This window comes from Mobula hypostoma, chromosome 17 (genome assembly GCF_963921235.1).
Source record: "Mobula hypostoma chromosome 17, sMobHyp1.1, whole genome shotgun sequence".
Classification (NCBI taxonomy): Eukaryota; Metazoa; Chordata; class Chondrichthyes; order Myliobatiformes; family Myliobatidae; genus Mobula; species Mobula hypostoma.
The window spans coordinates 11,298,286-11,325,160 of NC_086113.1; the positions used below are offsets into that span (position 1 = coordinate 11,298,286).

At 40.9% G+C, this 26,875-nt stretch overlaps 1 protein-coding gene and 1 long non-coding RNA gene across 3 annotated transcripts in view; one reads left to right on the forward strand and one right to left on the reverse strand.

The window, feature by feature from the left end:
* The window catches only part of skap2 (src kinase associated phosphoprotein 2), a 280,543-nt gene extending 276,707 nt beyond the window's left edge, over window positions 1–3,836 (forward strand). The window contains exons 12-13 of the mRNA XM_063069551.1: window positions 1,733–1,835; window positions 3,208–3,836. Of these exons, the coding sequence (XP_062925621.1) occupies window positions 1,733–1,825 (93 nt within the window). The 3' untranslated portion in view covers window positions 1,826–1,835; window positions 3,208–3,836. The remainder of the gene's footprint in view (window positions 1–1,732; window positions 1,836–3,207) is intronic.
* The window catches only part of LOC134357842 (uncharacterized), a 113,332-nt gene that overhangs the window by 48,177 nt on the left and 38,280 nt on the right, over window positions 1–26,875 (reverse strand). The gene's annotated exons all lie outside the window — the stretch shown is intronic.

Below are 26,875 nucleotides of genomic sequence, written 5' to 3' on the forward strand. Positions count from 1 at the left end.
TCTTTAAGAATCTCTGCCACTGTCAGGTGTTATGTTCTGTTTTGATATTCATCAATATTGAAGGAAATGTCCAATTGTTTGTTTACTTTCCTGGTATTGTATTTTTCATTGTTTTAATATTTTCAAAAATCTTTTCACCTTATTATCCAATTTGTTGGAAACTTTTACTACTGTGTCAGAGTTTTGTTGATCAAGAGCTTTGAAATTTTAAATGTTACTGTTCTGCTTGAATGAACTGTGAATGGATAATTTTGCTCTAAGACTGAATGTGCTACAATTATTCCCACAAAAAAATGATAGAGAAAAAAAACAATTGAAACATCAGTTGAAAATTTGTTATTGAGCATAAAGTGAGATTTCCTCTTGTTCAAAGACAAAAGTTAATAGATCACAGTTAACAGATCACAGTTGTTTCTAAATAACTCTTATGCATGGGTTCAGTTATAATTAAAGTATCTAATGAACATTTTCAGTTTTTTAACTACATTGCATTAAAGTCATTATTTCACAATTCTGATTTATTTTTGAGTTAATGACCATTAAACTTAATGGAAGTTCAAACAAAAAGTTTGGCATGTTTCCATTAATTGAATTCAATTGTTGTATAGAACAGGACATTATGCAAAAAAAACCCAAATGTGAAAGTTGCATTGTTAAATGTCTTAATCTTTAAAGACAACAAAACATAGAAGCAGAATTAGGTCAGTTGGCCCATCAAATCTGTTCCACCATTCCATCATGACTGATTTATTTTTCCTCTCAATGCCATTCTCCTGGCATCTCCTTGTAGTCTTTGACACCCTTAATTATCAAGTACTTATCAACCTCCACTTTGGGTATCAAAATACGCAAAGACTTGGCCTCTACAGCCATCTGTGGTGATGATTTCCACAGATTCACCATCGTTACCGCCCCCGGTTTAAAAAAAATCCTCTTCTTCTTGATTCTAAAGTGATGCCCTTCTATTCTGAGGCTATGTTCTCACAACTCCTTCTGCTGAAAACATCCTATCCATATCCGCTAGACATTTCAATATTTAGTAGGTTTCAATAAGATTCCACCCTGCCCGCCCCCCTCCAATACTTCTAAACCCCAGTAAGTACAGGTCCAGGGCAACTAGTTGCTCTTCATTCGTAAACCCTTTCGTTCCCATGGTCATTCTCACCCTCGCCAATATCATCACAGCCTTTCTTGAATATGGGCCACAATACTGTTCACAGTATTCCAAATGTGACCGGGACAATGCCTTACAAACTCTGAACATTACATCCTTGCTTCTGTATTCAAGTCCTCTCGAAATGAATGCTAACGTTGCAATTGTTTTTCTCCGTACCGACTCAGCCTGCAAGCTAACCTTTAGGCATCCTGCATGAGGACTCGCTTTGCAATTGTGATTTATGAATTTACTCCCCACTTAGAAAATAGCCTATGCCTTTATTCTTTCTACCAAAGTACATGATCTTATTCTTTCCTACGCTATATTCCATCTGCCATTTCTTTGCCCATTCAACAAATGTATCCAAGTCCTTCTGCAGACTCCCTGCTTCCTGTCTGATCCCCCCCCCCCCGTCCCACTTATCTTTGTTTCACTTGCAAACTTGGCCACAAGTTTGCAATCACTTTATTAGGGAAACTGATAGAATACAATCATGTATTTGCCTTTGCACAATACTAATTTTGCTAAGCTGTTCTGTTAAAATTTATATTTATGTGTGTATTTCTGTTATTTCAGGAATATAATTCATTTGGGTGGTGGATAGGGGAAATGAAGGGAATGATTGGCTTGGTGCCCAAAGCGTACCTAATAGAGATGTACATCATTTGAGGAGGTCTGGGTAAGTACATTTTAATTGAATCTCACTATGAAAGACCATAAGTACCTTATTCCCGTATCATTTATTTAGAAAGAATTCTTGTCAAGGTTTCATACTGTAGTTTTAAAATAGTTTTTATGTTTAGGAGACAGACTTATGCATCTTCCTGTTGTGAGCTGTCAAGAAAAAATCCCATGGAATTATTTACCAAATGAGAAAAAATAACTGCTTTGGGCCTGTTTCTGCATTGTATTGATTTAATGCCCTTCCTTTGCCCACTGTGACTAAATGAGAATATTTCACCTGTCAAATATTCCTGAAAAATAACTTCATGAAGAAATACTCTATTTGTAGCACATAGATTATATTGCTAAGTGGAAATTGACCTTTTTACAATAAAGCTACTTCCTTTTAATATCCCTTAAGTATTTGAATTGAAAAATCGTGTGCCTTTTCAGTATTAAAAATGTGTAATGTACTTGAAGAAATATATATAATATTTATTTATTGCCCAAAAAATAGTCACTTCCGTTCTGATTGCCAGCTTTTCTTTTATATAAAATTTGAGGAACAGGGAAAATTACTAAATAGACCTCAAGGCACAGTTTCCCATCAGCAAAGTATTCTCAGGGACAAACAAAACAAAATAAACACTACTTGATGTGTCCATTACGGTAAAGCAAAACATACTGGAAAATATAATTCATGTCATATAACAATTTACAAATTATTAGAATCATTCAGCTGTGCAAAGAAATGGGGTGGGGGGAGGGCAGAGACTGAATGGAGCAGAATTCTGACAATGAAACGATTGAACTTAAAGAAATCAGTAAAGGTAATTATCTGATGGATGTGATCTACCAGTTTCAGAAGATTGTTGTTAAAATTTGACAAATGCTTTATTGTTCTCTCTCAACGGATTTGAAATGCATCACTTGATAATGCGGTAACTATATCGGATATTATATATTGAAAGAGAACACTAGATGGCAGTAGTTTTCTGCAGACCTCAATTATATTCTCCATTTCCCTTTTTCCCCAAACCGACCCCCCCCCGCCAAACGCACACACACAAATCCCACCTCCCCTGCAACTCCCATCTACCTATAATGACGTTTTATTCCACACAAAGGGATATTTTTAAACCAGATAGAAGGTCATGCAAAGCTTGTCTGTCCTTTGCCAGGAGAGGGAGTTTTTACCCACTAGTTCTGTTTCACTGTTTGTTTTATCACAAAGATAGAATTAGCTTATTAACAAAATAATCTATCCTCTTACCACAGATGTGAAAATCAAGAAGCAGCTAAGTGTTTAATTAAATTAATTCCTCATTATTGTAATTATCTCATATAATTTCATTGATGCTTTTTTTTTATTTTTCTGTGCTTCGCAGCATGAGCAACTCAAGCTATTTGAGACAGCATGTCGGCTTTATATAACAACTTTGCTGAATATTTGGCCAGTATATTTTCATTGCTTTCAAGACTTGTCATTACAACTTAATCAGTCGTAGACAAAACTCAAAATCGAAGGGGACGAGGCCGACTTTCCTTTCCTTCCCCCCAGTGTATCTTGAAGTAACTGTAAGCACTGTTTTCTGTCTTGTCTGATTCACTTTATTGAATCTTGTTCTAACGTTCCAGTCTGCAAATTTTAAGGTTCAAATAAAGTTTAATTGTGTGCAAACTGTTGTTATGCTAATAATTTAAATGCCTGCTGTGTAACTAATGAAATTACTGTGTTATGATTAATTTGGAAACTGGTATGTTGATTGTAGTAATTGAACACAACAAGGTAAAGTAAATGATTATGATGCCATATGGCCTGTTAATCTCAAAATTTAGAAGAGGATGAACATTTCCTTCAAAGATTTCAAAATATTTTTATAAAATACTTTTTTGGCAGTTTGTAAGCTAACTCACAATGTCTTGTTGTGTTTACTTATACTGAGAATCTCCAGTTTTGTTGTAAATGTTGAACTTGGAAAGTAATATTTTTACCTGTTGATTAACCTTAATAAAAGCACAATTTATTCAATGTCTCTTTATTTAATAACAAATAATATTTTGTGTGCTGAAGACTTTATCAGTAAATCTACCTGCATAATGTAGGAATCCCAGTTACAGTTTCTAAATAAGGAGCTTCTTAAAAAATAGACGGTATATTAATGACTATGGCTGACAGAAACTGCAGGCCATTACCAACAGCTAAAATGAAGAGACATCATGTATATATTAAACTAGTCATCCCTAGAACTGATTTTAATTGGGGCCTTACTTATTTATGCCAATTTTTACGATCTCAGTTTAATTTTCAATTAATTTTAAAATTTGTAAAAATATACAATTACATTTTTCTTTCTGACCATTACAAGATTGAAAAATTTTATGTATAATACAGAATTAAAGAGGGATAAAATTAATATGCATTTCTAATTTTCAGAAACAATGTGTTCAAAGATCAAGTTAAGTTCTGGAGTCAGGGAAAACATTAATAGAAAGAGAAAATAACTAACGTGCATAATAAGACATCAATTTTTTTTTCACTATTCCATGGTAGTCAATATCACTTTTATGAAAAGAAGCATTTTGCAAAGCATATTATTTTGTTTCAATGCCTTTATATGAAATAGATACACAATTAAACCTGCCAATGGACATAATTTTGAAAAATTGCACTAAAATCAATGGATAAATAGCAAAGAGAAAATAAACTATAAATGCAGTCTGCTGCTGTCATACACGAGGACTTGTACCATTTTTTTAATGTAGCTGGTTTCGCCTATAATTTATGAATGCTTCAATGAAGATAAAAATTGGTACTCTGGCGGTGATCATATGTATATTAAGTCTGAATGCACAGTAAAATTATTTGTGATTATGCCCATTACAATGTTTATAAATGCACCTTTGTTTTTATGCTTAATATCCATTGTTTTACATTGGAGTTTTGCTTGCAATTAAATGACTGATATTGCAGCTCAACTCCATTAAGGAGAATAAATCAAACCCAGTCATGCTTAGGAAAATTAATAAAAAACCACAGAAGCTATAACAGCAAAATATGAAACCACCTTTTGCACGCGTTTCAAGTCTAAACACTATGGACGAATTGCTATTGCTAATAGGTAGGTACTGTATCTAATAATTAAAGTCTACACAATATTGTAACTGTAATCTTTTCATGATTACTTGCTGATTCTTTAACTATTGAGAAAAATCACTGATTTATCTGTGGTTGGTTTAATAAGAGTTTGTCTTACTTCATACATAATGCAATATACTGTGAAACTTACATAAAGCAGATATAGTATGTACCTTAGGGAGAGAACATTGTGATGTACCGAGCAAAAAAATGACACAGTTTCTAATGTAAATGTGTTTCTTTGAGAGTATGACAGTTTTATATTTCAGCACAGATGGAAACTTATCAGAAACACAACCATAGAATTATTTTCCACATTTGAACAATTATAGTTTTCTGTAAAGTTTATATTTTTGTTCCATATTCTAAGAGTGAGCAAAGATTGTTTAACAAAGGAAGATTTAACAGTTTCAGTATTTGTTTAACTATTGACTTTCAGGTTAGAATAGATAATCTTTATTTTACCAATAGGTTAAAATGAAAGGTCATCTTTATTTCACCCATTGGTTAAATGCACATTGTATACTATGGTATGCAACCTCTGGTATATAATATGCACTTAAATGGGATTGTATACCCTTTTTTTATTTTGTTTGATTTGTCAGTGGAACATGATATAAAAATCTAGTAGAAAACAATGAAATATATAAGATTCAGAATCAGATTTAATATCACTGACATATATTGTGAAATTTGTTCTTCTGCATCAGCAGTACAGTGCAATACAAAATAATAAACTGCAAATTATAATAATATATATGAATTAAATAGTGTAAAAGGAGAGCAAAAAAGAAAATAAATAGTACACTAGTGAGGCATTTGTTCACGTTAATACATCTTTCCTTAATGAATCTGGCAGTATCTAAATGGCAGGCCAAGCCAGTAAATGTTCAGTAATAATTTGAATAACAATTTCATGAAGATGTTTTCCCTGTTTCATAACCATTAATACAATCTATGTTGCTACAGATATGCAATGATTACATTAGAATTCTGCGGAACAAAGGGGGTGTTTGCAAAGTGATGAGTCGAATGTTCATTTATAGTCCACAGGGCAAAGTAATATGGTGGATCCCTGTGGTTGTGGCTTGTGGTGCTGATCATCTGTACGTTCTTCAGGGTCTGCTGTAGCTGCAGTACATAAGGTGAGGAGGATAAGCCCGAGAAGGAATCGGTGTATCTCTAACTGAAGTGCGGTATTAGGAGCAGATTTCATGGAAGTGCCAACCTCTGCTGCCGCAGTGAAATTACCAGTGCAAAATAGTGTTGGGAATGGCAACTAGGACTGCAGCAGACAGATGGCACACCCTGCTGTGCCTTTGATTGGAAAAGAAGGGTAACATTTGCAGGGATGTCAGAAGAATGGTGATCAGCTATACAAATTAGTCTCAGAAGTGCACCATTGTACGTGTTAACTCTGCTGCAGGGTACATCAGCAGCCGTATTTTAAAACAGATCATCTTTGCACTTTTTAAAAAATTATATAAATGTAAGAATCTGAGGTCCAGAAAGATCGGCCGAATGACATCTGTTAGGATGGTATGGCATCCTGTATAATTTTATTATTGTTGCACTGTGTTTGTAACCATTGCTTAAATCGGGGAGGAATTATTCAGATATAATTAAAAAATATTATTACACTTTAGTGAGTCAGGTCTCAGATGCTTGCGTTAGATGGAATTCATATGCATTCGAAGAAAAAAGATGGAAATTGTATACCAAGTAATCACAGAGGTGCAATTGAATAAAGGAAGATATTAACAGCAGAACCCTACATTCTACTCAGAGTATAAACATGGTACAGTAAGAATGGTTTTTTGCTCGTCTCAGCTGGCAGGCTGATTCCGCTTCAGTAAAGACAAGGTACGGAAATGTCCTTTGGGTGACATTCAAAACTCGATATAAATCCTGTGCTTTATGAGACTGCAGTGCAATAAATTACTTAGCCTAATTGTAGATGTAATGAATTACCATAATTAGTCATGGGCTACATTAAATTAATCAGCATGGTACATTATTTTGCTAAATTACATCCTTGCCTTCAGAAGCCACCAGTGCAACGATCACTGTTTCTTCCAAGAGGGAATGATACCATAATGAGAAGCCTTTCTGCTCCTACAACTATGACAGGATATGAATTTTGATAGGAGACAGGAAGGCTTTTAGACACTAGAGCGTCAACTTCTGCCCGGAGAGTCTCTGGTAGTTAATGATACCTCAGTCGTCCTGCAGAGGAGCAGTGGGCTGTGTCTGAGAAGGATGGAGAAGATTCTCTTTACGTGGAAAGAATTCAGACTTAGCTAGGGCTTTAGAGTCGCTAATGTAGCTGTGGAAAATGCAACACTGGGTGATTCAAACAGAAGTATTGAATAGAAATCTGAAATAACTAGCTTACCGAGCACATCTGTAAAGATATGCATAGGGGTACAAAAATAACATCTCTTAATGTAGTAATCTGTGTTTTTCCTGGTGGGCACCCGTTTAATTAGTGCTGTGAGGCTTTAGATTTCTGCTTATCATGCACATTGTTTTCCAGCTGCACAGACGATTGCCAAGTTTATAATGGCTTGACCCTGTTCTGTAAAACAGCAGTAAATTGCAACACATACACAGAGTGGAGGCAAAGGGCTTGTTCTTTTGGGGTTGTTTTTTACTGTCACATTTACCTGGGCTGGAGATTAATGGTCTCATGTTAAGCATCTATCCCCTGTCTTTTATAGAAGCCAAGAGAATTAGAATTTCATGCCATTTTTGAAAATTCTGTGGTAGAAGACTCTTACCCACCATTTTTGTGAAGTTGCATATCACCACCATAGGTAGTGGGATAAGGATGCAGAAACAAGATATTAGTGTTACTGACAGACTTGCTTAGTACAGATCCTTTGTGTTATTGTTTAATGCTTGTTAATAGTCTAGTTTATGATTTCAAAGTACCACACACAAAATACTGGAGGAACGCAGCAGGTCAGGCAGCATCCATAGAGAGGAATAAACAGTTGGCATTTTGGTGCAAGACCCGTCATGAGGAATGGAAAGGAAGGGGACAGAAGCTGGAATAAGAAGGTGAGGGACGGAGTACAAGCTGAAAGCTGATAGGTGAAACCAGGTGGGTGGGTATGAGGTAAGAAGTTAGGTGGTGATAAGTGGAAAAGGCAAAGAGCCAAAAAAGAAAGGATCTGATTGGAGAGGAAAGCAGACCATGGAGGAAAAGGAAGGAGAGGACATGTTAGGGAGGTGATAAGCAGGTGAGGAGAAGAGATGAGCAGAACATTTACTGTTGCAAATATTATTTACAAAATTATAAGTAGTAAAAGACAGGAAACTAAAATGTTTTGATTTAATTGAAAACTACAAAATAAGATAAGCAAGCTACTTAAGAAATAAAATAAGTTTTAGTTCTTTGAGGTAAAGGTTAATTTTAATGGAACTTAGTTACAGAGTATTACAACATGGAAACCAGCCTTTCAGCCCAAGTACTCCATGCTGACCACAGCATCCTCACTGTTAGTCCCAGTTGTCTGCTTACTTTGACCTATAACCTGCCAAGTCCCTCTCTTCCACATGCCTATCCAAATGCTTCATAAATGTTGCAGATCACCTCCGCTGGCAGCTCATTCCAGGTACTCACTTCTGTATAAAGAGAAAGGTCACCTCTCAGGTCACCTATAAATCGATCCCCTCTTGTAACTGTGCCCCATGTTGAATGCAGGGAAAAGGCTATGAACGTTCACCCCTCATGATGTCATAAGCTTCTATGAAGTCACTCCTCATTCTCCTGTGCTCCAAAGGATAAGAATCCAGAGTGATCATCTTTTCCCTATAACTCAGGCACTTTGCCCAGGCAGCACACTTGCAAGTCTCTTCTGCATCCTTGACTATGCCTTTCCTAATACAGGGTGACCCTGTTGTACACAATGCTCCCAAGTGCAACCTCACCAACGACCTATATAACTGCAACATAATGTCCCTACACCCAAGAGTTCCCAAACTGAGCTCCACAGACCCCTTGCTTAATTGTCTTGGTCCATACCATGAAGAAGGTTGAGAACCCCTGCCTATGACTAACCTTGATGCCCTGTGTGATGAAGATCAGCATGCCAACCCTGTCTATTTGCACATCCAGTTGTAGCAAACTGTGCACTTGTATTCCCAGGTCCCTCTGTTCCACAACACCTGCCAGTGCCTTCCTATTCACTGTACAAGCCCTACCCTGGTTCAAAACGTTTCAGCTCACATGCATTCAAGTTGTAATCCATTTGCTATTCCTCAGCCCATCTCCTTAACTGATCAAATTCTCTCTCTGCAATTCTTTGAAATCTCCTCACTGTCAGAGCGTCCTCTAGAATTAGGGCATATAGCAAATATTAAGTTCAACAGCAGTCATTCTTTAGATTGGAATGCGGATTGCAGATGGAATATAAAACACAGCTCAGAACAACGGGCTTCCTGGAGCTGCAGGATGGGGGGTCAATCACAAACAAAGAAACCCTCCACTTAGACCTCAGATGCCTGCAGATGCATGAATGCATCCCAGAGTCCGTGGGAATTAACATTCATTTTGGGTGTCTGGAGTGTGGGTGCGAAGACGGAGTGGTGTTTGAAAATATATGTAAATCAAAGGAAGCATTGTAGTTACATTGTAACTATAGAATTATCCTGCTGTTACCTTTGAATTTTGGCATATAAAAATGTCATGTAATATGGAATCGGGAGGCCTCTTCTTCCAAGAGTGTCTCAATATGATACCTGTTGCACATTTTTGCTGAATTAAAATACTTCTATATGCACTGGGTTCAGTGTCTCTCAGGTGACTTTGTTCACAGTTACAACATTCAGCATCAACAAGACCCCTAATTTAGTATTATCTACAAAACCTGTTAAATCGTGCATTCACATCCAAGTTATTTACGTACATAATGAAAAGCAGGGATCCCTACATTGACTCCTAGGACACCCCGTTAGTCACAGGCTTCCAGTCAGAGAACTGTTCTCCACCATCAACCCCTGCTTCCTATCCATTGAGTCAGTTCTGAAACTACCTTGTTAGCTTCCCCCCCCTCCCCCCTTAAGAGATTAAGGGAGCTAGGGCTTTACTCTTTGGAGAGAAGGGGGATGAGAGGAGACATGATAGAGGTGTATAAGATAATAAGAGGAATAGATAGAGTGGATCCTCTTCCCCAGGGCACCACTGCTCAATACAAGAGGACATGGCTGTAAGGTAAGGGGTGGGAAGTTCAAGAGGGATATTAGAGGAAGGTTTTTTTTTTACTCAGAGAGTGGTTGGTGCATGGAATGCACTGCCTGAGTCAGTGGTGGAGGCAGATACACTAGCGAAGTTTAAGAGACTACTAGACAGGTATATGGAGGAATTTAAGGTGGGGGCTTATATGGGAGGCAGGGTTTGAGGGTCGGCACAACATTGTGGGCTGAAGGGCCTGTACTGTGCTGTACTTTTCTATGTTTAATCCCATGCAACTTAATCTTTCAGATCAGCCTACCATGTGGGACCTCATCCATACAGACAACATCTACTGCCCTACCTTCATCCATCCCATTGGCTACCTCTTCAAAAAAGCTCCAAACGATTCATGAAGTGGAGGGGAGGGGCTTGGAAGGTCTGAACTAAACAGGCAACTGGTGCTAGCAAGGAGGATGCTGTGGTTAGAATGGACCATGAGGGCCGAAGGGCCAATTTCCATGTTGTAATACTCTATGACTAAGATCTATCTAGAGTTCCATAATATCCAAATGATGGTAGATCTTGTCCCTCAGAACTCCCTCAAATTACATCCAAGCAATAAAGACAAGCTCACCAGCCTGTACTTCCCTTGCCCGTCCATTCTATTGTTTTAAATTCCTGAAGTAAAAGCTAAGACTCAACTTTTCCTTTATGTTTCTAGATTCTTTTGTTGCTTCAGCTTTTTTAGCTTGAACCCAATTCAGTGTATCCAGTCTAATATACACCTTTTCAGTCCCTGAACTGTTTATTATGATCTAGTTAAGATATAGATCAGTACCACACAGGATCAGGCCTTTCAGCCCACAGAGACAACCATGATGTCAATCTAAACTAATCGTATCCACCTGCACAAGATCCATATCCTTATATTTCTTAACTGTTCATATATTTCATAGCCATTGCTGTTGATCTGTTTCTATCACTTTCCCAGGCACCTATCACCATCTATGTACAACAACCTCCTTTGAACTCTCCCTTTTTTTTTAACCTTAAACCAATGTTTGCACTCGGGTATTTGACATTTCCATCCAGAAAAGAAATTACTCCGACTATCCACCCTATCCATGCTTCTCATCATTTTAAATACTTGGATCAGGTCACCCCTCAGTCTCCTATGCTCCAGTAAGATACAGCTCAGAACAGGCCCTTCCCACCCGATAAGCTGCACTGCCCAGCTACCCACTGATCTACTCCCAGCCTTATCGCAGGACAATTTACCTACTAATTACCTACAAATTAACCTACTAATCAGTACATCTTTGAACTGTGGGAGGAAACTGGAGCACCCAGAGGAAACCCGCATGGTTCACAGCAAGAATATACAAACTCCTTACAGACGGTGAGGGAATTGATCTCCAAACTCTGGAATGCCCGGAGCTGTAATCACATTGCACTAACCGTTATGCTTTCTAAACAATCCAAGTTTGTCCAACCTCCCCTTGTATTTAATACTCTCCGATCCAGGCAACATCCTGGTGGGTCTGATGAACATCCAGGTTAAGGAGCTGTTAATTCCCTTTAACCATCTTGAACCAACTTCCAAACTCCTAATTATGACAGTTTAGTAATACTATGGCCAATCTGACCAAGATGGACTTAATCTTTTTTTGTTCTAATTAAGATATCTTGTAAAAATGGCTTGTGTTTTTCTTGTGAGCGCTGTTGACATGATGCCGTGTGCCTGCAATGCTGCCGTAAGTCAGAATTTCATTGCATCTACCATTCAGGTACTTCAGGTTAGACAATGAGCTCAACTTTGATGTTTTAAATTTGAACATCCTCTGCACCATCTCCAAAGCCTCCATGTACCTCCAAGAGCACACAATACTCCAAATGCGTCCTAACCAACGTTTTCTAGAGAAACTGCCAACTTTAATACTCGAGAGCTAATCAACTGCTTATTCTGTGCCCTGATAACCAATTTCCTTGACTGCCACATTAGCAGATTGTACTTATGGCACTCAATATCAATGCAGTTTATTGCGAAAGCTCAGATTTAATTAATTATATACACTACTTATAATTAGAAATGGTTCCTTAAGGTTGTTATAGCCAGTGGTGGTAGTGGGGATAAGCTCCCACTACCTGTTAAATGCTCCCAATGGCTAGCATCTCAAACAGCCTCTGATAACCAGGTCCAGCTTCTGGTCTTCCCACATGACTTAATCCCGGCAGAACATTATCTACTGACAGTAAAAAGGGCAAAGGTGGGCTACTGGTGCCTTAAAACTGGTCGCTTTGGGCAGATGGGGCTCGTCAGCCATGCTTGGCAGCTCATCTTGGAGAAGGAAAACTTTTGATCTCAAACCTCTGGTGCTTTGCAGCTATCACCCACTCGTGGTGAAGGCTCCAGGAGTAAACCCCGAGGGAAGATTCTGGAGCTGGTGTCCCTGAGGCTCCATTGAGTTCAACGCTGACTGGCAGCTCCTACAACACTGCAACTGATCATATCCAAATAGTCCCACTTCACCATGGAAAATAACACAGCTCGGCATTTAACACCATCATCCCCTCGAAACTAATCAATAATCTTCAAGACCTGGGCCTCAATATTCCCTTGTGCAATTGGAAACTGGATTTCCTCACTTGTAGGCGCCAGTCAGTTTGGATTAGCAAAAATATCTCCGCCACAATTTCCATAAGCACAGGAGCACCACAGGGGTCTGTACTTAGACGCCTGCTCTACTCGCCTTACACCTGAGACTGTGTGGCAAAGTACAGATGGTGTCGAGACTAGCACGTGATTTGGATTTAAGTGAGGGAGAGTTGCGCAGCGTCAGCCTCACTCTCTCTTCCCAATTCCCATCTGGATCCAGTGGCAAGACAGAGTCGAGAAGGCTGGAGATGGGACTAGGCGCAGTGGATGACCAGGACGTCTTCTGTGTCTTGTCCTGCTCTACACATTCCACGACACTTGAAGAGACCGCTTTCTCAATCGTTGGACCTTCCATTGGTCTCGTCCACTCAATCAGCCGGAATCTGTCTTCACATGCTGGGATAGACAACTCCCTATCTCACCGAGGGTTTGAGACCCGTCGGCTACCCTCACCTGGTTTAGCCGGCCTGTCGAAGCCGTTGCCCGGGGTGTGGCCGCTGTCGCATGCAAACAGCTACGGGGAGCCACAGGTGAGAGCTGAGTGCCAGGTGGGGACCAAAGGTGGACTAACCGCCTTGAAAAGGACGCGACATGTTCCCCCACCAGAGGTGCTACCCCTCCCTGACACCCCATACACCCCGAGTGGTGTACTAACAACATCTCACTCAATATCAGTAAGACCCAGGAACTGATTGTAGACTTCAGGAGAGAGAAAGCAGAGGTCCATGAGCCAGGAATCATCAGAGGATCAGGTGTGGAGAGAAACATAGAAAACCTACAGCACAATACAGGCCCTTCAGCCCACAAAGCTGTGCCGAAAATGTCCTTACGTTAGAAATTACCTAGGGTTACCCATAGCCCTCCATTTTTCTGAGCTCCATGTACCTGTCCAGGAGTCTCTTAAAAGACCCTATTGTATCTGTCTCCACCGCCGTCTCCAGCAGCCCAACTGAGAGGGTCAGTGACTTTAAATTCCTGGGTGTCACTATCTCAGAGGACCTGTACTGGACTCATCATATAAATATTATTGCGAAGAAAGGACAACAGTGGCTCTGCTTCCTCAGGAGCATGCAAAGGCTCGGCATGTCATCGAAAACCTTGGCAAACGTCTGTAGACGTGTGGTGGAGAGTGTGCTGACTGGTTGCATTATGGCCTGGTGTGGGAACAGCAACGCCTTTGAGCAGAAAATCCGACAAAATATAATGGATTTGGCCCAGTCTGACTCTCACAGCTATCTGGACTATTCCTCTTCTCACCCTGTCTCTTGCAAAAACGCCATCCCCTTCTCGCAATTCCTCCATCTCCGCCGCATCTGCTCTCAGGATGAGGCTTTTCATTCTAGGATGAGGGAGATGTCTTCCTTTTTTAAAGAAAGGGGCTTCCCTTCCTCCACTATCAACTCTGCTCTTAAACGCATCTCCCCCATTTCACGTACATCTGCTCTCACTCCATCCTCCCACCACCCCACTAGGAATAGGGTTCCCCTGGTCCTCACCTACCACCCCACCAGCCTCCGTGTCCAACATATTATTCTCCGTAACTTCCGCCACCTCCAATGGGATCCCACCACTAAGCACATCTTTCCCTCCCCCCCCCTCTGCATTCCGCAGGGATCGCTCCCTACACAACTCCCTTGTCCATTCGTCCCCCCCATCCCTCCCCACTGATCTCCCTCCTGGCACTTATCCGTGTAAGCGGAACAAGTGCTACACGTGCCCTTACACTTCCTCCCTTACCAACATTCAGGGCCCCAAACAATCCTTCCAGGTGAGGCAACACTTCACCTGTGGGTTGACTGGGGTGATATACTGCGTCCGGTGCTCCCGATGTGGCCTTTTATATATTGGCGAGACCCGACGCAGACTGGGAGACCGCTTTGCTGAACATCTACGCTCTGTCCGCCGGAGAAAGCAGGATCTCCCAGTGGCCACACATTTTAATTCCACATCCCATTCCCATTCTGACATGTCTATCCACGGCCTCTTCTACTGTAAAGATGAAGCCACACTCAGGTTGGAGGAACAACACCTTATATTCCGTCTGGGTAGCCTCCAACCTGATGGCATGAACATCGACTTCTCTAACTTCCGCTAAGGCCCCACCTCCCCCTCGTACCCCATCTGTTACTCATTTTTATGCACACATTCTTTCTCTCACTCTCCTTTTTCTCCCTCTGTCCCTCTGAATATACCTCTTGCCCATCCTCTGGGTCCCCCCCCGCTCGTCTTTCTTCCCGGACCTCCTGTCCCATGATCCTCTCGTATCCCCTTTTGCCTATTACCTGTCCAGCTCTCGGCTCTATCCCTCCCCCTCCTGTCTTCTCCTATCATTTTGGATCTCCCCCTCCCCCTCCAACTTTCAAATCCCTTACTCACTCTTCCTTCAGTTAGTCCTGACGAAGGGTCTCGGCCTGAAACGTCGACTGCACCTCTTCCTATAGATGCTGCTTGGCCTGCTGCGTTCACCAGCAACTTTGATGTGTGTTGCATATCTATTCACATGTTAGCTGTTAATTGGAAAGCATAACTGACTGATGAATTTATATGTTTAGACTCTACTGTATAAAAATAATGCGTAGGCCATTCAATCCTTTGAGCACAACTTTTTTTAAATTAAAAAAATGAAGACATTAATTTTAAAGGAATAATGCAAGACTGAAATAAAAATTGAAAGCCATGGCAATGATATTATTAGCTTATAGAATTCTGCATGGTCGTTCCCAGTATCCTGAAGAAATTTTTCATAGTTTTCTGTAGTTAATTTGGGATGGAAAGGATGAAACAGGTCAAGGAAACATTAAGTGGACTCTAATGGCCTTTTTTTATTCTCTATAGTGTAACTGTTGAACAATTAAACGTAGGTTGTGACTTTATTGTAGTGTTAATTGAACAATTAAGCAATACTGGGATACCTATATTCCTGAATGAGCCAATAAAAATTATTTTGCTTTTAAGTTTGAATGGTCCAATGTCTAATAATGCAATTTTAGTTCATGTTCAAATTCCTCTGAGTGCTCTGCTTTCCTTCCACATCCCAAAAATGTGTGTGTTAGGGTTAGTAAGTTGTGGACATAAGACAATAAAACATAGGAGCAGAATTAGGTTATTCAGCCCACTGAGTCTGCTCAGCCATTTTATCCTGCCTGATCCATTTCCCTCTCAGCCTCATTGTCCTACCTTCTCCCTGTAACCTTTCACACCCTAACTAATCAAGAAACTATCAGCTTCCACCTCAATGCACTAGCAACCTGGCCTCTATAGCCATTTGTGACAATGAATTCCACAGGTTCTCCACCCCCTGAATAAAGAAAAAACTCCTCATCTCTGTTCAAAATAAATGTCCCTCTATTTTGAGGCTGTGCCTTCTGATCCTAAACTCTCCCACCAAAGAAAACATCCTCTTCACATCACATGTTATGTTGGCTGCAGAAACATGGCTACACTTGTGGGCTGCTCCCAGCACATCCTTGAACTGTGCTGGCTATTGACGCAAATGATGCATTCATTGTATGTTTCTATGTTTCGATGCACATGTGACAAATAAAGCTCATCTTCAAACAAAATTCATCTCTAAAACGAGCCTGCAACTTCTGTCCCTCAAATTCGAGGATAACTGCTCCCATTTCTCTGCAAACACACATATGGATAAGATAATGCTACCTGTGCTACTGGGTGGCCAGGGTGGCCAGTGGTGCAGTATCTACTTCCTGCTGAGCAGCTGCACATTCCCCATTATAAATGCACTCTTTTTTAGGTGTGGAAGTCTAAGCCATTGTGTCATCCTGGTCTTGCCTTGTATCCAATCATCTTTGCTCCTATTTCTTGCAATGAAGAGGTTTGCCTTCTTAACTACTTGCATCCTTGCACGTTTACTTTCATGGCTGGTCTCTGCTGATCACTATCACTATCAACATTTCCCAACTTGGCACCACTCTAACACAATTCTGCCTTTCAATTCTTCCCATCAAAGTAGGTAATATATGTCGATGTTGTAACTGTGATTCACACAAAATTTGCTGAAGTACTCAGAAGGTCAGGCAGCATTTATGGAGACGAAGGGTCTCGGCATCAAACATCAACTGTATACTCCTCTCCATAGATGTTGCTTGAGTTCCTGTGTGTGTTCCCTGGAGAACCTCTTGTGTTTGTAACTCTGCCTGTCATTCCCAACTTGTCTAAATCCTTGATGTCTCTTTGCATTATCCGCACAGCTCTCAATCCTACCCAATTTCATGCCTCTGGCTTTTGGTTCCCTCACTCAAATCACTGATATATATTTTGACTGGCTGGGGTCCAAACACAAATGCCCACAGTGCCTTACTAGTTAAAACATGGCAACCTAAGAAAATCGCATTTACATTTGCCGTCTGTCGACCAATTCACAATCCAGGCCGATATTTTACTCTTGATCTCAAGTGTATTGTGTGTTGCAATGTACACGTGACAAATAAAGATGACCTTTATCTTAACTTTATCTGACATTGCACACTGACCTCTTGTGGATTTTATCAAAGACATTCTGAAAGATCCAAGCACACCTCATCCACCGGTTCTCCCTTACCGTTTCTGCCAGATAGATCCTCAAAAAAGTCCAAGTGGTTTGTCAAACAATTTCTGTTTCATAAATCTACTTTGACTTACTAGAGTTGTGAGGCCAGATTGTACAAGATGAGCAAGATGTAGACGATAATGCCATTATTCTCAACTTTCTTGGTCTGACATTAAATAGCAGGGGGCACGAAATCCAGGAGTGGAGAATTATTTGCCTGCTGCTGACTTATGTGGGAAATTCTGACCAAACTATCTGCACATTGACTACAGGGTTCTTTGCCCTCTCAGTGAATGTGGACCCCAGTTTCCATAAAGGAGATGCATCTCTGACACTTAGATCAAATGAACTAAGTCCACGTGTAATGCTTGTACAGTATTATAATGCCCAGTAATACTGTTGTATTCGTACATGCACTTTATATCAACTTGTGTATCTACAGAATACTTTTTATCTCTTAATATTACTGTGTTAATATTATTTTGTATGCTGTGTGTAATACTGTGTTTTAGAGCAGAGGAATGTTGTTTTGTTTAGCTGTATACAATTGTACAGCTGAATGACAATCAGCTTGAAGTTAAAAGGAGTTATGCACATTATCATCACCATTGCTCACCTACACAGCTTCTATGGAAAAATCATGGGCTTCAGCATACACTGTAGTTCAGCCCAGCCCCACCCCACTTCCTTGCTCCCTCAGCAAAAAGTGAAAAAATCCTTTCAGTAGCAAGAACAAGGCCAATCAGGAAGAAAAGTTCATGCTGAATTGGAAAGCTGATTTGATGAATAAGCAAAGTAGGGTCACAATCGACACAACTTGTATGATATGCAATGCACACGAAATGCTGGAGAAGTAAGACAGTAAGTCATAGGAGCATCTATGGAGAGGAATAAAGAGTTAATGCATTGCATCATTTCTGGCCAAGACCTTCTAAAGGGATGCCCTTTTATTCTGAGGGTGTGCCCTCTCGTCCTCGACACTGGTACTATTGGAAACATCCTCTCCACATCCACCAGTCCTTTCAATATTCAGAAGGTTTCTGTGAGATACTCTCTCATTTTCTCCAAACTTCAGCAATCACAAGCCCACAGCAATCAAATGCTCCTGATACATTAACCCCTTCATTCCTGGGATCATTCTCATGAACTCATCTGCCAGCACAATAAACTTAGATCTCTTTTGATCAGATTTGAGCACGAGCACATTGAAATGCACGTTGACGTTCAAAAGCTCCCATTTAAAAAACAGATTTCCTTCTCCAGTACTTCCTTTGTAAGATAAAGGCCTAAAAATGCTCACAATACTCTGTATATGCCTTATAAAGCCTCAGCAAATCAGGCAGGATCTGCGGAAGGGAAAAAAAGCAGTCGATGTTTCAGGCCAAGAGCCTTGAACAAAACTTTTATGTTACAATGAGTAATAGCACGGTGGTGCTATATGTGTAAGACTGCTGCTTCACGGTGTCAGAGAGTCAGGTTCAATTCTGACATCAGGTGCTGCTTTTGAGGAGTTTGCACACTCTCTCTGCGACTCCCACATCCCAAAGACGCGCAGATCAGCAGGTTAATTGCCTGTTGCAAATAGCCCCTGGTGCTCAGGTGAGCAATGGATCCTGAAGTGAGTCATTGAGAGTGTAGGCTTAGTACGAACGGATGATGTGTACTCAGAGGGCCCGTTTCCAGACTCTCTCTCTCTCTCTCTGATTCTATGACTCGATACCAGACAATTTAATAGTTTGAGGAGAACGAAATAAGGAAGTTTTGTGAAAACTTACACAAACCAGAACTGTGTTTTCGACGCTACATGAAGACTGATTTCAGCCTCCCTATGCTACAATTAAATGATTATTTTAAACCACTGCATGAGATTTATCACTATTAAAGTAACAGGCCTGCTCGGCCTTTTAAATCCTTTCCATGTTGCTACATGTAGTTATTTTATGCCTTCCTCGTGGGCTCAACTCACTTCAGAAGTGAAATGAGGAAATGCAGCAAATCCCAGCAGAGGAATATTCTGGGGGGGCTAGGACTGTCCTATTCATCCTCAGGACATTTTGGCACAATTAACACAACAGTACCCATTTAAGGGGGACCTGGAGTCGCATATAACCTGGACAGGGTCGTATTTCTTTTTCCAAAATCTGGCCATTTTATGTCCACCATTACAGACTTTTTATTCCAGTTTTATTTAATTACTAGAAATAAAATTCTCATGCCTTGTGGGATTTGAGCGCATGCCTCTGTATCAACAGTTAACCTCTCTGGATATTAGTCCAGTAACAACCGCCAAGCTACCTCATCCCTCCCTGTTTGTTCTTGAATCTACTTGTGTTCCACAGCTATGAATTGCACCTAGCCCAGAGAAGCTCACTGTGGTTCACCGCTGCCATCTTCGTTGTGTAGTGGAGAATACTGGCTGCAATACGGCCTGGTATGGAAACACCAATGCCCTCGAACAGAAAATCCTACAAAGGGGAGTAGGTACGGCCCAGTCCATCATAGGTAAAGCCTCCCCCACCACTGAACACTTCTACATAAAGCATACAAGAGGAATTCTGCAGATGCTGGAAATTCAAGCAACACACATCAAAGTTGCTGGTGAACGCAGCAGGCCAGGCAGCATCTCTAGGAAGAGGTACAGTCGATGTTTTGGACTGGGACCCTTCGACTAACTGAAGGAAGAGTTAGTAAGAGATTTGAAAGTGGGAGGGGGGAGGGAGGGGGAGATCCAAAATGATAGAAGACAGGAGGGGGAGGGATGGAGCCAAGAGATGGACAGGTGATTGGCAAAAGGAATATGAGAGGATCATGGGACAGGAGGCCCAGGGAGAAGGAAAAGGGGGGGGCGGAATCTAGAGGATGGGCAAAGGGTATAGTCAGAGGGACAGAGGGAGAAAAAGGAGAGTGAGAGAAAGAATGTGTGTATAAAAATAAATAACAGATGGGGTACAAGGGGGAGGTGGGGCATCGGCAGAAGTTGGCGAAGTCAATGTTCATGCCATCAGGTTGGAGGCTACCCAGACGGAATATAAGGTGTTGTTCCTCCAACCTGAGTGTGGCTTCATCTTTACAGTAGAGGAGGCCGTGGATAGCTCTTCCTTCAGTTAGTCCTGACGAAGGGTCCCGGCCAGAAACGTCGACTGTACCTCTTCCTAGAGATGCTGCCTGGCCTGCTGCGTTCACCAGCAACGGTGATGTGTGTTGCTTGAATTTCCAGCATCTGCAGAATTCCTCGTGTTTACGTTATATATATAATTTATAGCTTTTTTATGTATTGCACTGTACAGCTGCTGCAAAAAAACAAATTACATGACATATGCCAGTGACATTAAAACTGATTCTGATTCTGAGCAGACCCAGTCAATCCCACCATCAACACCTGAGTTCCAAGGCAGCTCTGTCAAAGGAAGAGATTAGCAAATGGAAAGAGCCTCCTCGGGAAAAGTGTAACATCGCCGTTGTGTGAATCCATAATGTGAAACCAGCATTCAAAATAGCATTGGGAATCTTCAGTTCTTTCATCTGGAGCACCTAGAAAGAATGGCAGTGTAAACGGGTGAAGGAAGGTGTTGGAAAGATAAATTCCAGCACACAAACTGATCAATCCTCCTTTCCCACTTCCTGACAAGCACCTCCTGTCCCACCTGGGGCAGAGTTAATGGATCCCTTATTGGCCTCATCTTTCAGCTTAAAACCCACAGAACTAGAGAACCAAGGGACTCTCCATTAGACAGGAACAGCCAGAATATTTTATGTGTAGGCTACTGAATGCTGACTGCAGTTTCACTGAATACTAATCAGATGTGATATGTTTGCTTAACATATTTTGCAAAAATATTGGAGGAAAAAGTAGCTCCTGTGAGCTTAATGCTCGACAGCACACAAACAGGCTTTACAGCCCATCTAGTTCATGCCGAACTATTGTTCTAAATATTATCCTTAAATTTTTCATCTTTCACCCTTAATATATGACTTCTGGTTCTAGACTCACTCAACCTCAGTGGTGAAAAGCCTTCTTGTAGTTACCCCTCATACTTAGTATACCTCTATCAAATCTCCCTTCATTTTCAATGTGACAGGAAGTTAATTTTGGCTCAATTTAGAATTAAGATCGAAAGAAAGCAGATCATGGTGGTCACCAGAAAATGGTGGTCCATCATCAGGGACCACCACCACCCAGGTCATGCTGTCTTCTCACTGCTGCCATCAGGAAAAGGTACAGGAGCCTCAGGACTCACACCACCAGGTTCAGGAACAGTTATTACCCCTCAACCATCAGGCTCTTGAACCAGTGTCATAACTTCATTCTACTTCACTTGCCTCATCACTGAAATGTTCCCATAACCTATAGATTCACTTTCAAGGAATCTTTATCTCATGTTCTCGGTATTTATTGCTTATTTTCTTATTATTATTATTGCCTTTTGCACATTGGCTGTTTGTCTGTTCTGATGGGTGTGGCCTTTCATTGAATCTGTTGTGGTTCTTGGATTTGAGAGTGTACCTACAAGAAAACAAATCTCAGGTTTGTATATGGTGACCTGTATGTACCTTGATACTAAATTTCATCTGAACTTTGAATTTCTGTATAAAATTAGTCAAAATCATAGGAATTAAACAATAATTCCTTCAGTAAACATAATTGTTGCAGTATTTCATGTGAATGTAGACAATTCAAATTAATTCAATATCTGTATAACTGTGTTCTACAAAGCTAACCTAAACAAATAACATTAAAGTAACAACATTAATTTTAAGCAACACACATCAAAGTTGCTGGTGAACGCAGCAGGTCAGGCAGCATCTCTAGGAAGAGGTACAGTCGACATTTCGGGCTGAGACCCTTCGTCAGGACTAACTGAAGGAAGAGCTAGTAAGAGATTTGAAAGTGGGAGGGGGACGGAGAGATCTGAAATGATAGAAGAAGACAGGAAGGGGAGGGATGAAGCCAAGAGCTGGAAAGTTGATTGGCAAAAGGGATATGAGAGGATAATGGGACAGGAGGCCTAGGAAGAAAGAAAGGGGTGGGGGGGGGAGCCCAGAGGATGTGCAAGGAGTATAGTGAGAAGGACCGAGGTAGAAAAAGGAAAGCGAAAGAAAAAGAATATATATTTATTCTTCACCCCTCCCCCTTTCTTTCTCCCTAGGCCTCCTGTCCCATTATCCTCTCATATCGCTTTTGCCAATCAACTGTCCAGCTCTTGGCTCCATCCTTCCCCCTCCTGTCTTCTCCTATCATTTTGGATCACCCCCTACCCCTCCCACTTTCAAATCTCTTACTAGCTCTTCTTTCAGTTAGTCCTGATGAAGGGTCTCGGCCCGAAACATTGACTGTACTTCTTCCTAGAGATGCTGCCTGGCCTGCTGCGTTCACCAGCAACTTCTATGTGTGTTGCTTGAAATTCCAGCATCTGCAGATCTCCTGGTGTCTGCGACATTAATTTTAATCTGCTTTAATTTTTAATACTTAAAAATAAGTATTTTACTTTCTTAATAAAATAAATTCTACTGTAAATATGCATAAACCACATGCACAGTGAAAGCATTGAGAAAGGACTAAAGGATTATATTTGGGAGCTGAACAATCCAAATGAGAGCCTAGTGTCAATCGGTGTGGTCAAGTGAGGTTCGAGCACTGTGCTAATTACAAGCTTTGGAACAGGAAGTCAGTGCTGCTTGCCAATTGACCTGTTTGTTAGAGCAGGGGCTCGAAGAAAAGCTGTCACTTACAAAGGAGGTGCTTTCTCAAATTAATCATTTTCAGAACCATAAATAATGAAGCATCCTCGTGCCAGCGCTGGTTTGCATTTGATCTCTTAACCTAAAATGTTGGCGTGTGGAACTTGGCCAGCAAGCTGGTGATGACCTCTCCAATGAGATGCATATTGCTGCTAATTGGTGTGTAACCAGCATGTTACACAACCATTATAATTATAGAAAAACTTCAGCCGACAGCTGACTTGGTTAATGTTACGTTGGCTGATATTTGAATGTTAGCTCTGGAAGGTGAGTGACAATCTCCATACTTTATCTGCAGAATACCAGTGTATCACTGTTACCTTTAACTGTTGGCTTCCAGACAACTGCACACAACCTACATTTAGCTCATCAGCACAAAAGGCTGCCTTACACTTGATTGACGATAATTAGTTTCCAACGGCCTTCTGATGCATAAATATATGAGCATGCAGCAAAGTCAATCCCGGACCTGATCTTTCCCTTTGAAACTAAAGTGTATTGATTTTTACTTTTTTTGAAATCACATCAATGATTTGTTTCTAGTCACCATTAGAAGGCGGCTAACAACAAATTGAACATTTCAGTGCTGCAGGATTTCGTCGGAAAATTATTCTAATGAAATTTGAATGCAGACACATAATGTTTAAATGCGTTAGCTGATCATTGCCAAGAGAACATAGAGCAGTACAGCACAGAAGGTTATCATAGGTTACAGTGAGATATTCAATACAATGGCTGTATATGAGGACATAGAACATTACAGCACAGTACAGGCCCTTTGGCCCAGTTTGTTGTGCTAACTGTTTAATCTACTCTAAGATCAACCTAACCCTTCCCTCACACATAGCCCTCCATTTTGCTATCATTCATTTGAACATGAATTTATTTAAACCTTACATCTGTCCCACAACATGAGGGAGTAAAAATCTTCACATTATGACTCTGTTGGAATGTACAGACATGTGAATTTATAAGTCTAATGGCTTGTAGAAAGAAGCTGTCCCATAGCCTGTTGGTCCTGGCTTTAATGCTGTAGTACCGTTTGCCAGACGGAAGCAGCTGAATCAGTTTATGGTTAGGGTGACTGGTGTCCCCAGTGACCTTCCAGGCCTTCTTTATGCACCTGCTGCTGTAAATGTCCTCATTAGAGAAAAGTTCACAACCACAGATGCACTGGGCTGTCCGTACCACTCTCTGCAGTGCCCAGCGATCAAGGTTGGTGCAGTTCCCACACCAGGTGATGGTAAAGTCAGGATGCTCTCCGTGCTTCTGGAATGAAGGTGAATGGAAACAGAGAAGAAGAGAGAAAATTTTGGGACTGAATTACAAAATATTGCATAAGCAAAGTAGTAGGTGCTGAAAATTGGAGATAGCTGGAAAAACTCAACAGATCAAACTATAAACATGGGACAGTCTGCAGAGCAACGCAAAAGGTATCAGGAATTTGCTGTTGTGTGTTGGCACGATATGCAATAAAGTAACAACATTCAGCAATTATAGAGAATAAAGAATTATATAAAAACAATGCTAGAAGTATGGAATAAAATTTGTATAAATACATAAATACCAGCATGTCGAAAGAATAAAAGAAACTGATTTTCTATTGTCTCCAAATGCTGGAGAAACTCAGCAGGTCTGGCAGCATCTATGGAAATGGATGAACAGTCGACGACTCTGGCTGGAAAGGAAGTGGAAAGATGCCAAAATAAAATGGTGGCTCTGGGGAAGAAGGGGAAAGGTCGAAGGTGATAGGTGGGTAGGAAAGGTAAATGGCTGCAGAGGAAGGAAGCTGATAGTAGAGGTAAGTAGACTGCAGGAGAAAGGGAAGGAAGAGGGTCACCAGGGGAAGAGATAGACAGATGAGAAGGGGCAAGAGGCCAGAGTGAGGAACAGAAGAAGAGAAGAGTAGGAGGGAAAACATTTTTACCAGAAGGAGAAATCGTACCATATTCATGGAGAGAAAAGAGCAATTACAGAGAGGACCTCAAATCAACCTCTATCCAAAGGGTCTCGGCCTGAAACGTCGACTGTACCTCTTCCTAGAGATGCTGCCTGGCCTGCTGCGTTCACCAGCAACTTTGAATTTCCAGCATCTGCAGAATTCCTCATGTTTCCAAACATGAATCCAAGCTTCTGTTGACCACCATTTTAACCCTCCATCCACTTTATATCTGACCTCTTTGTCTTTGGCCCATGATACAGTGCTTCCTCAGCAAAGTCCAATGTGAGCACAGAAACAGCGACTTCGCTCTTCAGGGCCTCCAGAGCCCTGCAGTCTCAGATAGCCAGCCTTCCCACTTTGCCAGTTCTGATGACAGGTCATCATCTTGAAAGATTAATTTGTTCTTTTCACTGCTGGGATGCTGGCTGACCTGCTTAGCACTTCCAGCACCCACTGTTTTTTTTTTAAATACAATAATCCAAACTAGGCTCATTGTATAAAAATAATGAAGTGCAGTGGAAAAGCGCAAGTCCATTCAGAGATTCAGACAGACACTACGTCCCTCAACATATAAAATGCTGGAGGTCAGGCAGCATCTATGGAAAAGAGTAAATAGTCGATGTTTTGGGCCAAGACCCTTCGTCAGGACTACATCCTTCAACACTGCTCTCCCTTCCCCAACTTCTTCCCAAACACAACGTTCGCTGCATTGACACTTCCCTAAGCAAAAGGAGCAGTGATTATTTTCTGACTAATGGCATTCACTGAGTGCAGTGTTGCACCAAATTAAAAGCCTGGAATAAATTATCAGGGAGAAGGATACTAATCAAAGTTCCATCTGCAATAAATAACTATATTTATATTTAATAGCTTTTACAGCCCGTCTTTGAACATTAACTATATGCCTTGAGCTATGCATGTAATAAAAGAAGAGAACATATCTAGTTGATTTAAATGCTTTAACATTTCAAATTTCCTTGTAGAGGAGAAAAGCAGGATGGGCATTTCAGACCATAAGACCATAGGATATAGGAGGAGAATTAGGCCATTTTGTCCATCGAGTCTGCTCTGTCATTCCATCATGGCTGATTTATTATTCTTCTTAACCCTGTTCTCCTGCCTTCTCCCTGTAACCATTGGTGCAGTTACTAATCAAGAATTTCTCAGCTTTTACTTTATACCCAAAGACTTGGCCTCCACAGCCACCTGTGGTAATGAATTCCACAGATTCACCACCATCTGGCTAAAGAAATTCCTCCTCATCTTTGTTCTAAAGTGACGTCCTTATATTCTGAGGCTGTCCCCTCTGGTCCTGGATTCTCCCACCATAGGAAACACTCTCTTCATGTCCATTCTATCTAGACCTTTCAAAATTTGATAGGTTTCAATGAGATACACCCTCATACTTCCAAACTCCAATGAGTGTAAGCCCAGAGCCATCAAATGCTCCTCATACATTAACCCTTTCATTCCCAGAATCTTTCTCGTGAACTGCCTCTGGACCCTCTCCAATACACCCAAATCCATTTTGATCACACTTGAGCACATCAGCAGATTGAAATGCGTGTTGAGATACAAAGTTCCCTTTTAAAAATCAGAGATTTTACTTCAATTGGGCTTTAGGAAAATTTCTGAGGGTGAACTACTAAGTCTAATAGCTAATACGGTACAGGGAAAATAAGGGATACTAAGCTACTATTCCTTGCATAATGAGGTACTGAGCAGGTCACAGAAAAGGCAAGTTAACCATGACCCTGAAATCTATTTGCTCCAAACTATCATCAATGTGTTCATAGAAGCATATAAGGGGACTGGCAATGCACTTAAGCTCTGCAAATTAAAGCCTCTCTTC